At 37.5% G+C, this 15217-nt stretch overlaps 1 protein-coding gene across 2 annotated transcripts in view; it reads left to right on the forward strand.

The window, feature by feature from the left end:
- The window catches only part of ARL6 (ADP ribosylation factor like GTPase 6), a 34046-nt gene extending 20459 nt beyond the window's left edge, over positions 1–13587 (forward strand). For both annotated transcript variants that reach the window (XM_050962182.1, XM_050962192.1), the window contains exons 5-8: positions 1873–1967; positions 7443–7572; positions 8746–8801; positions 12874–13587. In XM_050962182.1, the coding sequence (XP_050818139.1) occupies positions 1873–1967; positions 7443–7572; positions 8746–8801; positions 12874–12899 (307 nt within the window). In that variant the 3' untranslated portion in view covers positions 12900–13587. The remainder of the gene's footprint in view (positions 1–1872; positions 1968–7442; positions 7573–8745; positions 8802–12873) is intronic.
- Positions 13588–15217: the final 1630 nt, after the last annotated feature.

Consider the following 15217-nt stretch of genomic DNA (forward strand, 5'->3'; position numbering starts at 1 on the left):
TTTTGCTGTAATATTCTTTATTATTCCTCTTTCTCTTATTTATTTATTTATTTATTTTTTAAAATTGGGATTAACATAAAGGCTTTTCCTACAAAATTGAGTTGGCAGTTTGAGAAATTGTCAGATGGCTATTTTGTAAATGTGCATTAAGGCTGGGATTTTCAAAGCAGCCTAAGGTGTTAGGTGCCAAATTTGGATGGGATTTGGATGCTAAATTCCCAGAAACTGCTTTTTTTTTTTTAAATTTCAGTCAAAGTGTATGATAGGAGGAATACCTTAATGCCAGTTTTTAATACAGTGATGTCCTATGTGGCAGAAAATCAGTGTGTGCGCAACTGGTTAGTTTTCATTTGTATCATGTCCACAGTTTGAGTATAGTTTCTTAGCGGTAACACTGACACTACAGTGCACTTTAATATCAATATCCTCCCTATCCACTGCAGTTCTTTTATCTATATGGGATTTAATTCCAGTTAAAAGTCGCATACAGAAAAGCAATACACCTCTACCTCGATACAACGCTGTCCTCGGGAGCCAAAAAAACTTACCACGTTATAGGTGAAACCGCATTATATTGAACTTGCTTTGATCCACCAGAGTGTGCAGCCCTCCCTCCCCCCGGGGCACTGCTTTACCACGTTATATCCGAATTCATGTTATATCGGGTCACATTACTTCAAGGTAGAGGTATATAATAGCCATTTTTCTTTACTTGCAAAGTTAATCTACAGGTCTGATCTAGACCTGTGCACATAAATAGGTACTTCCAAGTATTTGACACTCTTGCACTTTTTTCATGTCTGACTTAAACCTCTCTCTTCAAGGGTGCATAACTTGAAATCTGATTTAATGATGCATATGGTATCTTGACTCTCGAATATTGTCCCTGTTAGAGTGTGTGTGTGTGTCTGTGGGAGAGAGACAGACAGACAGACATAGGAGAATCTTGTTTCTTTGTAAGTAAATATATGCTAAATTGTAACTTCACTGTAGTACTATTGTACAAACCTGATGTTAACACTTCATTTTGGTAGTTTCAGATATGCTGGAACATTCACAACAAATATTAAGCATTTGCTTACACTTTAGCTTTTTATGCAATACACACCAATAAGTGTGGGCCTAGTCATGCAATCTTAACTTGGCCAAATTTCCCACTCTCTTCAATAGCAGTGGTAGGTGATCAAGAACTGCAGGATTGGGTTGTATTGTGGAGATGAGAGGGGATGAACATACTGGTAGCTGACCTTCAAGGAAGATTAAGATGCAGAGAAAAAGATTACAAAAAATTCAGTAAAATGCAAAAAAATTTATAGGGGTTTCTTGTATGCAGTTCAGAAATGCATTGATATACTGTTATAAACATTTTCAATTTTTCTTTATTAGAAAGCAAAAATAACTCTCAATATTAAGTCTACAAAGTCGCTAGTTGAATCGACTATGCATACTGAAAGTGTGTCTGCATTCTTCGAGATACTGATGGTTTAGACCATAGGTTCTCAAATCGTGGTCTGTGGACCAACAGTGGTCCATGAGCTCCATTCAGGTGGTCCGTGTATAGTTCCCTCTAAGGTGAGCGCCTGGACAACTGCACATGAGAGAATGAAGGGCCATCCATGTGGAGCCGCGCAGGCATGGCTGTGAAATTGATAGTTTTTATAGCAGAAAAGTTACATTGTTAACCAAAAGGCCAGATTTCAGAAACTGACCTCAACTCAAAGGTTTCGAGCAAAAATCTTCCCTGAGATTGTAGAAATAGCTAGACAGCTCTGCATGGGAAAGGAGTAAGGAAAATATTTTGAAAGGCTTTTGTTGGTAAAAGTTTCTGAGGGAGCTTACAAATTTGCCTCTTTACTTTTCTATATTATGCAGAGAAGGCCAGGCCATTATTTTTGTCATTGATAGCAGTGATAAATTAAGAATGGTTGTGGCCAAAGAAGAACTTGACACCCTCCTGAATCATCCAGGTGAGAAAACTGTATTTTCCTACCATCTCCATATTATGTTGTATTGTTTTAAGCATAGAAACTCTTGTTGTTATAGACATTCTGCATTTTAAGTAAATTTCCCTCCGTTTTAGCCATTGATAGGAGCTAGAATAAAAGTAAAATGGAATTTGTATAACAAGCCAATATTTACTTCTGTTGAGGAGAACATCAAAACTTAGAACCTGATAAGATTCCTACTGTCCTCAGTAGAAGCTGGATTGGGCCTTTTTTGATCAAGGTGGAACAGAAGTTAATAGTTGCTTTGAGGGACAATAAATCATGCCATTTAAAAGCTTGGAGTTCATAGACAACATGTTTGTTTTAATCTGCAATGTCTGAAAAAAATTCCATTAAGACCATGAATTTCTAGAATATAACTTTTTGCTGTTTGGTTAATGCTGTACCAGACCTCAGTATTGGTCTCTGAAGAGGTAAAAACACTAGAAACTTATATTATGGCTTTGCAGCCAGAAGTAGTGATAGCTAAATGATGCCGCAATTTCAACTGTCTAAATAGGGAGGGAGATTCATGATTATTTTTAAGGTTACATTTTGAAATAAGTTATGTGGGGGGTTTCCATATTTGTTCCCAGGGATATTGGAATTAAATCAGTTTACTCGCATAATATGGATGTTCTGACTAATCACGAGAACAAACCCTATGCAAGAAATTTAAAGTAAAACCGCTATATAGCCTAATTTTAGTTTCCAGTCTGGCATATTCTAGCACTTCAGTGAGGTGTTGATTGCTGGATCTATTGCACTGAAAAGTTGTAGGGTAGGATTCTGACAACATAAGAAGTTGTTTACACACTACCTCTTAGTCAGAAACACAGTTACTGTGGAAACTAATGAAGATAAAAAAGATTCTGGGGGCATTATTGGTGTAAAAACAAAATATGTACAGCTTGGTCAACACGATTAGTGAGTTGATTAGCATAAAAATTGTAGTTGGATCTGAGAGAGCTGATTGGTGAAGAGGAGAGGACCCAAGGACAGACTCTGGTACAAAAAGGAGAGACAGAAAGAAAGAACAGTTAGCAGGAGTAAATGGAGGACAGTACCGCAACAGCCAAGAGAGCAAAATGTCAAGGAGGAGAGAGTGACCTGTAATACTGAAGGCTGCATAACGAGCAAGTTCACTGTACAAATGAATGTCACCTTGTTTCCAGGGATCAAGCTTGTGACCTTCTTCAAGGCACCATTTTCCCATTGGCCCAGGAAAGGGATATCTTGAATTTGTGTCTCATAGCATCATAAAACAAATGTAATAGAAAATTGTTTGTTTTGCTTTTGTGAATATCCATGGGACTGCTGAATTGGTTGATAATGCAAAGGTGTATGCAAGAGTAGTAGCAATTGTTCTAGCAGTCATCATAGAAATCATAGAAATGTAGGGCTGGAACAGAGCTCAAGAGGTTATCTAATCCATTTTCCCCATGCATGATTAAGTATATCTAGATCATCCTTGACAGTGGTGTTTCTCTAATATGTTAAAAACCTCTGAGTATGGAGATTCTACAAACTGCCTAGTAACTTGTTCCAGTGCTAAAACTACTTTGCTGTAAACTAAGTGATTACTTCTTGCTGTACTCTCCGTGGACATGGAAAACAATTGATCACTAGCCTCTTTATAACAAGCTTTTGCATATTTAGAGACTATTATCATGTTCCCCCTCAACCTTCTCTTCTCTAGACTAAACATGCCCAATTCTTTCAACTTTTCCTCATAGGTCATGTTTTCCAAATCTCTAACTATTTCTGTAGCTCTCCTCTGGACTCTGTCCAGTATGTTCACATCTTTCTTAAAGTATGGTGTCCAAAACGGAACACTGTAGTCCAGCTGAGGCCTCAGAATAGCATTTGCTTTTTTCACAACAGCATTGCACTAACTCATATTCAACTTCAGACCCACCTATAATCCACAGTATTTTCTGCTGTACTGCTGCCTTGCTAGTTGTTCCCTATTTTGGCTATTTGTGCATTTGATTTTTCTTTACTAAGTGAAGTACTTTGCACTTTTGAATTTAATCTTGTTAATTTTACACCAATTCTCCAATTTATTAAGATAATTTAATTCTTCTCCTACTTGCAGTCCCTCCCAGTTTGCTGTCCACATATTTTAAAAGTGTATTCTCCTCCATTCCATCTTAGTTAATGAAAATACTGAATAAGTCCAGATCCAAGACAGATCCCTGTGGAACCCCAATTGATGTGTCCTTTCAATTTGACAGGAAACAATTTACAACTACTGAGTATGCTCTTTCAATCAGTTGTGCACCCACATTATAATAACTTCATCTAGTTTGCTTATGAGACTGTCCTGTAGGACTGTGTCAAAAGCTTTACTGGGATCCAGATATATTCTATCTACTGCCCCCTCCTCACCATTATGCTCGTTATCCTGTCAAAGAAGGAAATTAAGGTGGTTTGGCATGGTTTGCTCTTGACAAATCAGTGTTGACTGTTACTTATCACCTTATCCTCTAGGTTTGACTATGCATGATTAAAGTAGTTTCAGATTTATTCAGTTAATACCTAGATTAGGCTAGTAATATGTACTGTGGCTGTTACTTGGAACAAAACCACTTCTTCCCACATGCCACTGCAGCAGTTGAGATCAATTGGTGCACTTGAGGATATGTCCCTAGATTTAAATGGAGACTGGTGTCTGGTGATCCCCTAAAACGTGTCTAGAATTCAAAATCAATATCTCTTGAAGGTTTGGTAGAAGAGGGTTACATATCTTAGGATAAGGTATAAGTTCATGTCTTTCTTTTAGGCTTTTGTCTGGAGCGGTTGGAGAGGAGAGGATGGTAAAGTCAGTGTCATTATGATGTCTTTATTTTTGAGAGATGCATATTGGTGTGTGCCCTGAGATGACAGTAGCTGGCTGTGTTGTGAAAATAATAACATTTTTAAAGAAAAATAAATTACTATAATTGGACAACACATACTACAAATAGTGAGCGTTTTAATGACCATTGTTCTCAGTTATATTTTTATTAAACTTTATTCTACAGCAATTAGGATACTTGATGGTCTCTGAAGGTTGTTATCTTGCATAGATATCCACTCTTGGGTTACTTGACCTCCAGAACATGCTTCCAAGATATCTTCGAGTTTTCAGAAATCTCTTATATAAAATTCAAGGCATCGGGGTGAGAGGGACGATATCATGGCCTCTGACTATAACAGAGAAGCAGGCTTTAACTAGTAGCTACAGTGTTCAGATATTTGAAGGTGGCAGAGGAGAATTTCTTCAGTGTTTTTATAGGTATGTTGTAGTTGTATAACTTTGTAGCAATATATAAAAAAAAAGCTGATACTATAGAATGGAAGCAAAAGTTACAAAACCGTTTCAGCCCCAGTGTTTCACAAGTTCATAACTTTCTGAAAAATCGCTTCTTGGGCTGATGTTTTCTTTGCATGTTCTCTAGCAAAAGATGAAAGTCTGAGGAAATTACTTTCAGACATTTCTGTTCTGTGCAGGTTAGAAAAATACTTTTTCCATTTAAAAAAAAAAACCTCTCTTCACACAATTAAAAAATGGCTGCTGTTTTTTAAATGAGGTATATAAAATAATTCCTTTTAAGAACAACCATGACCAAATTTTGGAGGAAAAAAGATGGATATGAATGATATGAAAAACTAACAACTGGCTACTGTGTACATGCAGTAGAAAATATTAACACACAGGTATGCTTCTAGATAGACGTGAATACTCTTAAGTGTACACTTACCAGTGTATGATGTTGGCATCTTAAATGGGCTTTAACCCCATTCTCTTAAATAATAATAATAAATAATAATAATAATACCAAACCAAACCTACAATAACCCAAGAAATTGAGTGGTAAACTGTTAATATAACACTAGCTTTGCACAGTTGAAATAAAAGATGGAAATAAAAATGTTAGGTTTCCTACAATAACATTAATTTGACCACTTTGCATGCATCTGATATCCCTATTCCTATATTTAATGTATCCATAGAATGCAACAGATGGGCAACATGATTAACTTTATGTTGAGGTAGGAACTTTAGCTTTTTCATTTCTTGACTGTTTAAGTGTGAAACCTAAAAGTTGCTTTAATTAAGCATAAATTGCATGTTCTCAGGTTTTTAATTTTCTAGAGACTGTCTGAGAGGGGAAAAAAGTAGCTCCGAAGCTGGCAGACAGTTTTAGTTACTGTTGCTTTTTGATGGGCCATCCTGATCTCTGAATGTGGGAGTTGTGGGGGGAGGAATGTAGTTTCCAGCCATTATGAAGAAAGGCTGAAGAGTTGTTTTTTAAAAAACAAAAACCACCACCACCACAAGCCACTTCAGAATTATGAAGTTTACTTGTCAGCAAAGGAGACTGGTCTGTGGGTTCCAAGTGTAAACAACTAATGTAATGAGAGATGAGTTAGTAATCCTTTAAAGCATACATTTCTTTGAAAATCTCTAATATCTTAGTGGTGCTTGCTTCTCATTCCTCAGAGTTTAGGGAGAAGCTATACCTGAAGTGCTCACTACAAATTCTGATGGTTATGGGAAAAAAGTAGCATCTTCCTATCAAAATTTGGATGATATATTCAGATGTAGTCTTCTTTATTTTCTCCCCTAATGCACCACCCTTTTCCTTGATAGCAACACAGGTATCCCGTAGCTAGACTTGCTATTACCCAATTTTTTGTTACAGGCTAGAGCACTGGTGGACTTTGTTTTCTTCCAATGACTCTTTAACATTCTATATTAGCCAGACAGACTTGAGCATTTTAATAGATGCTGAGTGTGTTCTCACTGCTTTGTCTGCATCTGTGGCATAAAGACATTTCTCCATATTCTTTCTTGGGTGTATGTAAGTATGCCAAGAGCTAAGTTAATTGCCAATGTGCTGAGCTCCCTGCTCCAGTCTTGTGGTTCCTGCTGCTAGCTGAGATCTACTATTGGAAAAGAGGCCTTTGATCAAGCACAGGAGGGATGTGAGGGATTACCAAATACATGTTTTTTCTATCTTTGTAAGCTTTAGAGAAAGTAAAGGATTGAGAATAGTTCAATCTATCCTAATTCAGTTATGGTTGCAGGGGTATGAACTCTGTATTTTATCAGTTTTGTGGCTATTTATACACCCTGTCCTTCACTAAATAGTGAAGATGTGGTGATTGGAAGCTATGATTTGACGCCTAAATATTCCTGTTTTTCACCAACAACCTAAACCTACAGCCATAAAGGTATTTGAGTTGGGGAGGGATTTCAAAACTTACCAGAAAATTTGTGAGCACTCCCAAAGCATGCGGCTGAGGCCACGTGACCCAACAGTGTGCGTCTTGGTAGGATACAACCTTCAAAGAACCACAATGACAGGTAAGCAGTATATCCTTTTTTGTTGTTCACGTTTCATTACTTGCAAATGATGACAAGCATTACCAAATATTCTGGTATTCCTTGCTTTTGTTTATGCTTAGATATCAAACACCGTAGAATACCTATCTTGTTCTTTGCTAACAAGATGGACCTCAGGGATGCGGTATCATCTGTGAAAGTCTCTCAGTTACTGTCTTTAGAGAACATCAAAGATAAACCATGGCATATCTGGTAAAGTACTATTACCTCATCTTTTTTGTTGTTGTTTGAAATGTTCAACTTTTAGCTATTCCATATCATTCACTATCCTATTACTTAAATGAGAGCAAACCAGATAAAACGCTGTAACTTTTCACTGGCATCTGAGTAGGTACAGGGCTTTGTATAATATTACTATGAAATCTGGTTGAAAAAAATACACCTCTACCTCTATATAACGCTGTCCTCGAGAGCCAAAAAATCTTCCTGCGTTATAGGTGAAACTGTGTTACATCGAACTTGATTTGATCTGCTGGAGTTCGCAGCCCTGCCCCCCCTGGAGCAGTGTTTTACCACGTTATATCCAAATTCATGTTCTAGCGGGTGGCGTTATCTCAGGGTAGAGGAGTATTTAATTTGTAAAATAATGTAGAGTTGGGTTTGAAAAATTTACCAGAAATCTACTAGCCAGAAACTGAATCAGAGTAGTTGCCCCCACTGGAGTTTGAGGCTGTGTCCAAGTGGGAAGAACCCCACTCACTGTTGCTGGGAAGTGGAATGGTGGTAGATTCTTACCAGAGTGCTGGTTGGTTTTCATGATTGGCTGGCCAATGCAACTGGGACTTAATAGCAGCTGTACTGGGCAAATCTACCCCCTACATACTTCCACCCCTGTGCAGACCTTCTCCTTCTTGCAGTTCGCCTCTATGCAAGCCTCTATGCACATGGAACAATGGCAAATGAGTGGTAAATGCACAAGAAAGGAAGAAGAAAACTGGCCGGGGGAACACACCATTGGAGGATTTTTTTGACGGCATTGTTTGCATTGTTCAGTGTTGCACTTTGTTTTATTACTGTTAGTCTGTAAGGTGCTACAGGACTCTTTGTTGCTTTTTACAGATCCAGACTAACACGGCTATGCCTCTGATACTGTTCTAGTATAATGCTGAGTGGAAAAAATATTTCATAATAGTGTCCATCCAGAGAAACTATACTAGAATAGTTCTAGCGAAATAGTTAAATGTGCTCATGTAGGCATGGCCTACTTCTTGGTAAAGAATAATATGCCTGACACTGGCACATGCTGCATTTGGAGATATTCTACTGTACTTACCACATAGTTCACAAAATTCAGATGTGATGACCACTTTTACTCAAACCAGTGTCTTTACATGGCTTTTATACTGTAGTCTCTGTTTATTTTAGTGCTAGTGATGCGCTTAAAGGAGAAGGGTTACAAGAAGGTGTAGATTGGCTCCAAGGTAGGTCAAATCTACTTCTATTATAATTTGATTTTATTTCCATTAGACTTTGTTTTCATTTTGTAAGTTTTCTTTCATTTCATTTGCCTTGTTTCTATCTATTTCTGCTCTCAGATCAAATCACACAGTGAGTACCAGTACCAAACCTGATATTTTATGCCTTTGAGTTTCATTTTTTTATTATGATTTTCTGCAGCAAGAGCCATTCCAGCAGAGGTGATATTTCTTTTTTAAAAATTACATACATAAACCCAAAATATTCTTTGTAGAAAAGATAAACTATTACTAAAAATTAATGTGTACTATTGGAAGTGGGGCTTGCAGTCTAAGAATGTCTTGCTTTCGGGAAGAGTACAATGTGCTCTTGAATCTTTCTTACATTGCACATGGTAACTTAATTATTTTCCTAGTTACCTTAGCTGTCATGCTCCAGTGTTCCATATTTCTTTTTTCTCCATATTTTATTATCCCTTTCAAGTGTTGAGTAAACAGGCTGAGCAATATATGAAGGTTTCTAGAAGAACTGGGAGCCCTAGTCCAGGTTAATCTTACAAGAGCACTCTTGAACACCAAATATTTCCTAACTGCATCATATGTGACTCTGTCCTCCACTCAAGCCGTGACATTTCAGGGTGATTGTATTTCCACTGAAGTGAATGGCAGTCTTTATTGATTTCAGCAGAAGGATTGGGCCCTTGAGGAATAGCCATTTTTTATGGATGTCTGGAGGCGAGAGAAGGCTATTAAAATGTATTGTATGGTGTCATATACATTTATAATGATATGGAAGCTGAAAACATCTTAGGCCCTTGCTTCTGCATTTGTTGTTGGAGCTGTGGAACAGGTTTATTATGAACCCTCTGAGTTGCAAAGGGACTCTGTCAATTTAAAAATCTAATCACTTTCAAAAAATGAGTTAAAAGTACAGCTGGCCAACACATGGGTTTCCAGTTAATAGTAAAGTTCATGGGTTTGATATTTGAGTTCATTCCAAAATGGAATGAATCCAAGTTTTTGAACATTTTTCCATGAACTAGAAATCCTGAAAAAAAGTTAACAAAATCTCAATGTCAATTTTACCCTGCAGCTGCCTGGTCTCTCCCCATGGTCTGCAACTCGGGTGCAGCTCCCTAGGAGTCCAGAAGCCGTGGGGATTCTGGCCAAGGAAAGTCCACATGGTACATTTGCCCTCGAACAGCCCATTAAAGGACTTCCTGGCTCATTGGCAAGTATCTTAGAAATTGGCCTTGGCTACACTGGTGCTTTACAGCGCTGCAACTGTCTCTTTCAGGGGTGTGAAAAAAACACACCCCTGAGCGCAGCAAGTTACAGCGCTGTAAAGCACCAGTATAAACGGTGCCCCAGCGCTGGGAGCGTGGCTCCCAGCGCTGCAAGCTAATCCCCACGGGGAGGTGGAGTACCTGCAGTGCTGGGAGAGCTCTCTCCCAGCACTGGCGCCGTGACCACACTCGCACTTCTAAGCACTCCCGCGGTAGCGCTTTGGAGTTTTGAGTGTAGCCAAGCCCTAAGGGTATATCTAAACTGTGGTTAAAAACCCTGTGGCACCAAGTCTCAGAGCCTGGGTCAGCTGACTATAAAATTCTAGTGTAGACATTCAAGCTCAGGCTGGAAGCTGCCTCTGAGACCTACTCCGCTTGCAAGGAGATCTTTTATTGTAGTATAGACATATCCTGAGAGCAATACTTCCTAAAGTACCTATCTTGGGTGTTGTGAGGATTGATTATTTAATTTATGTGTTAATGTTTATGCAATCTTTGGAAGATGTTAAGCACTGTAACTGTAAAATATTAAATCCTTCTATGACTAATTATTAAAAGAAGTGCACTACTTTCTTCTTGTTTAGGACAAGGATTAAAGAATGGAAGACAGTGATACATTTACATTATACTGATCATAGCACATGCAGCAGTCTCATAATTACATAAATTGTATGAGATGTTTATGTAATGATTTTAATGTTTTTCATGCAGTCTGTGTACTAATGTGAGTTTTTATAGTGCTTAGCACAGTGAGGCCCTGATTTTGTTTGAGTCCTTGAGTGCTACTGCTAAACAAATAGTAACAAATCCTACATTTAGGTTAGTAGGATCACTTGAATTTCCCTCAGTCTAATGCATACTTCTGAAATTAGGAGTTCATTAATTATTATAACATAATTTAAAATAACTTGGTTTAAATCTAATTGGGAACAAGTCAATATTTGTGCAAGGCCTTCTATAAGAAACTGTGTAATTTGCTTCCCACCTCCATTTTGGTGTTCTGTTCTGAGCAAGCCACTAGATGTCAGTAATGGTCCAAAGTCCATTACAGCTAAAGTAAATGTTGATCTTAATTCAAACTGCAGTAAAGAACTGCTTTTAATCAGGTGCTATATTTTGCATTATCTCCATTTATTCACAAGTACTAGAGAGCTCTGTCTATTCAGGTCTCATCTGGTGACTTGAGTGACATAGGGTTTTTTTAACTACTTTTGCTTCCTCTGCGTGTTGATGATGAGAATGTGAGTGAAGGAATTACTTACCTGTCTCTGTTCAGTAGCATTTTGAGGAAGGGGGAACAATTCCCCAAAAATAACATTTATGGGAGAGTGTTCTGTTCTCCCACAAAAGGGCTGGGTGCATCTTACCCATTACACAGTTTGTTTTTTTTCCAGAGGGCACTTACTATGAGTTTCCTATTCTCCTACATCCTCCTATTCTCCCACATCCTATCACAAAAGGCAGCTTGCAGCTCAGCAGTTTTTCCTGACTTCCTGACCTGACCTGAAAGTCTCCATATTGTCTCAACTGCTTTTGATTCCTCTTGTCTTCGTAAGGAATCCTGCAGGTGGCAACAGCCCAGATTTGGAAGTGATGCTCCAGGACACACTTTCAGGCTGTTGTTTACATGAATCTGAAGTGCCAGCCAGAGATGCTTTCCTGGCAAAACCTATTCTGGATCAAAATTAAAGATTAAAAATGGACACAGTCAGCTCTTGGACCAGGGATTAGAAGATGCATTTAAAAATAACACATTTAATTGAAAAGAGAAATCATTATAGCAATTACTTCTGCTGCAGTTAATTTTGAAAAAATTTCTATTATAGACCCTGGCTTTTTTCAGATTGTCAGAAAATTATGAAATACTCACTTCGGGGACTGAAATTTTCCATCCATGTTCTTTACCCAAACGTTGAGACTGATTTCTCATCCTCATTCTACTCCACAAAATAAAATAGCATAACTAAATACAGATGCCAATTCTGAGTTGAGAGGGTAAAAAAATACTTTTTTTCTTTATGAAAACCTTTTTTTTTTTTTCTTTTTAAACCAGACTAGAACAACCACCACCTCAAATTTGGCATGTGTAGTTGGTATGAACCTAGTCCTCATTGAGGAGTAGGTTATTGCCATGTATCTAGAAAAATATTTAATTTATTGAAGTTATAATTGGAACATTTACTTTGCACCCACATTCCATTTCTCCATGAGCGAATTAAGTACACATTGAAACGTTGCCAAGAAGTGGCATTGGGCAACAGAAATATGGTCAGCAGTGGGAAGCTGCATTTTCATGTGAATGGCAATAATAGCTCTGTAAGACTGAAGTTGAGTCCTATAGTTTATAAGCTGTTCAGGAACTGAGCTTTTGTGACGCTCAGTTACATAGTGGTCCAGAACTTGAGTATAACCAGAGTTGGAATGCATACTCGTGTAACTTTCTGTCTACGTTGTTGCCCAGATCCAGGCAGTCACATAACGTGTGTAAAAGAATAAAATAATTTTGTGGTAGGTTTTTTTTCGGTTCAAATGACAGTTCTGGCAGAAATTGCTTAATCGGAGAGGAATCTCAGCAGTAGACCTGCTAGGGTGCAAGTTGAAGATGCAAACTGCAGTTTTTTCCTGGTTATGACTACATGTACACACACATACAACAAATGATATTGTAATTTTGTAATCTAAATATATTGGTTTTCTTTAGGGGTGACGGTTTCACTAAGTACAGTGTACTAAAGCTAGTATTTTTAAAGTGAGGCTGACTTTTTGTTGTTTTTTGTTGTTGTTGTTACCAGATCAGGTCCAAGCAATGAAGACATGAGAGGCCAGTAAGATAAAAGACCTGTCATACATTAACTTTGGCAGTAGATGGTACAAGCCCCTGGAACAGGAAGGAAGACCTAAAACAAAAACTCCTAAATACAGTGCATTCTGTTGTTTTCTTTCATTATCTTTTACAAGGGCTCAAGAGGAGTAAGCTTTTTAGAAAATGTAGTGCCTCAGGTATGTACATACATGAGTTAAATTAAATCTTTGCGAAGTCTGGAGAAAATACTAAAATTTATACACTTAATAAGTAAGCATCTGCAGTTATTAAAGTTTTATTGTGAAATACAATGTAAGCATATAATACATCATTTAAATATCCAGATTTTCAAAGTTACTAATGATTTCTGTATGCCTGCATAATTTTTTGGGAGTCCAAACTTGGGATAGCTCTTAAATAAGACGCTTTCAGAATGTGGATGTGCAGCAGTTCTTGAAAAGTCCGTTCCCATAAGGTGTCTCAAGAAGGACACTCAAAATCAGTAGTCACTTCTGAAAATCTTGTCCCCTGGTTTTAGCTTTTTAAAGTATTTTTGTAACATTGCAGGTTAAAATGTGGTATGTGTTTTGTTATAAATGATTGCAGATGTTTTTAAGGAATTGCTCATATTGTAATGTATGGTTATATTGTAATGTAACAGCTGTACACACAGTCCTATCAATAAAATATAAGATGTACAACATGTTGTTTTAAGCTGAATTGTGTTTCAGTCATGGCCTTTTGATGGTGCTCAGTTTTGGATTGTTAAAATTTAATCTAAAATTTCATTTTAATTGTTTCTTATTCACTGAGAATAAGAGAACAGAATGCTGTAATAGAATCAAACTTCCTTTGCATAAAACGGTTAGAATTATTTCTCTTTGCTAAACTTTCATATGAGCTATGCCTTTATGCCTGGCACTTCAGAAAAGATCATTTAAACATGCATTTTGAAAATGCAGTTTGTCCAGTCCACTAGCACATTATCCTCTTCCTATTGTCATATAAAGTATCTTTTAATGTATCTAATGTGATAGTCTAAACTGTTTAGCATTAAGTCCTTGCAGCAAACTAGCTGAATGGAAAAACTCCCCAGATAGCAATTTAAGTTGATCTGCTCATGCCTGGGAAATAGATTTTATAATTCTACTAGGTTTTTCTCTGCAGGAATAAAAAATCCAGAATTGTGGAAGGAGGGCACACTATTTCGTGCTATTGGAATGTATTGGTTGTAGTAATGGAGTGAATGGCTAAATGGTGAGGGAATGTCAGCACTGAATTCTTACGACAGATTCCGTTCACACACACACACTCCCTCCCCATTTTCATTTAAAATAATATGCAAACCTAGTAAAAGTGCTTCTCTGGGAGATCAAGTCACCATTTACAGAGAAATTTTTGGAGCAAAGAGAACTGAATGATATAGTGGAATAGCTTCATATATTTTCAGTTAATTAAACAGTTATGTGGAAACTAGTACTAGCTCAACTTGTTCATTACACGCAACTAAATATTCATATAAAAATGTTCTTACTACAAGACAAAGCTGTAAATATTCACTCCTGATGCTGCCTCTTGTCCAGACAGTACCTATCCTTCATGCCCTGTCTCCATGGCATCAGATGTTACTTAGGGTATGTCTCCAATACAAATTCATGTCATCGAGTCTCAGAGATTGGGTCAGCTGAGTTGGGCTTGTGGGAATTGGGCTGCAGAGCTAAAAATGGCAGTGTAGATGTTTTGGCAAAGGCTAGAGCCCGGGCTCTGAGACCCTCACGGGTATGAATACTGTCTGCTGTATATAACCAACTTGTTTTGCATCGAGGTACTATATGGATAAAAAAGAAAAAGCACTCAGTGGGGATGTAATTTTTTTGGATTACCTATTTTTTTTAAAGAAAATAGTCTTGATAAGTTGAAGTTTTGTAGTTCTAACTAAACATAACATTAAGGGCAAAGTTATACCTAATGCTGGAAGAAAGTACTTTATCGTTTAACTAGGTATGTGACTTTCTTGCTTAAAATGTGTCTTGAGTTTAGACCTTGATGTTCCACTTCTTGGATAATGACTACTCCTTGAAGTACTAAAATTTACTTTCTGTAATTGGATTGCATTTTCTCTGCTGTAGGAATCTGCTGCTCATCAGTCTTGGAACTTCTGATTTTTTTTCCCCAAAACTCTCAGTTAAAGGCAAACTTTTACTGCTTTCTCTCTCTCCAGTGCAGTTTGCCTTGTGAACTTTATTGATACTGCTCCCCACTCTTCTGCCTTTATGCTCAGGTGCAGATGTTTTTTGCAGCAGCACATTGAGGGCTCTTTTCTTTTAACCTTT

The sequence above is a fragment of the Gopherus flavomarginatus genome, chromosome 1 (genome assembly GCF_025201925.1).
Source record: "Gopherus flavomarginatus isolate rGopFla2 chromosome 1, rGopFla2.mat.asm, whole genome shotgun sequence".
Taxonomy (NCBI): domain Eukaryota; kingdom Metazoa; phylum Chordata; order Testudines; family Testudinidae; genus Gopherus; species Gopherus flavomarginatus.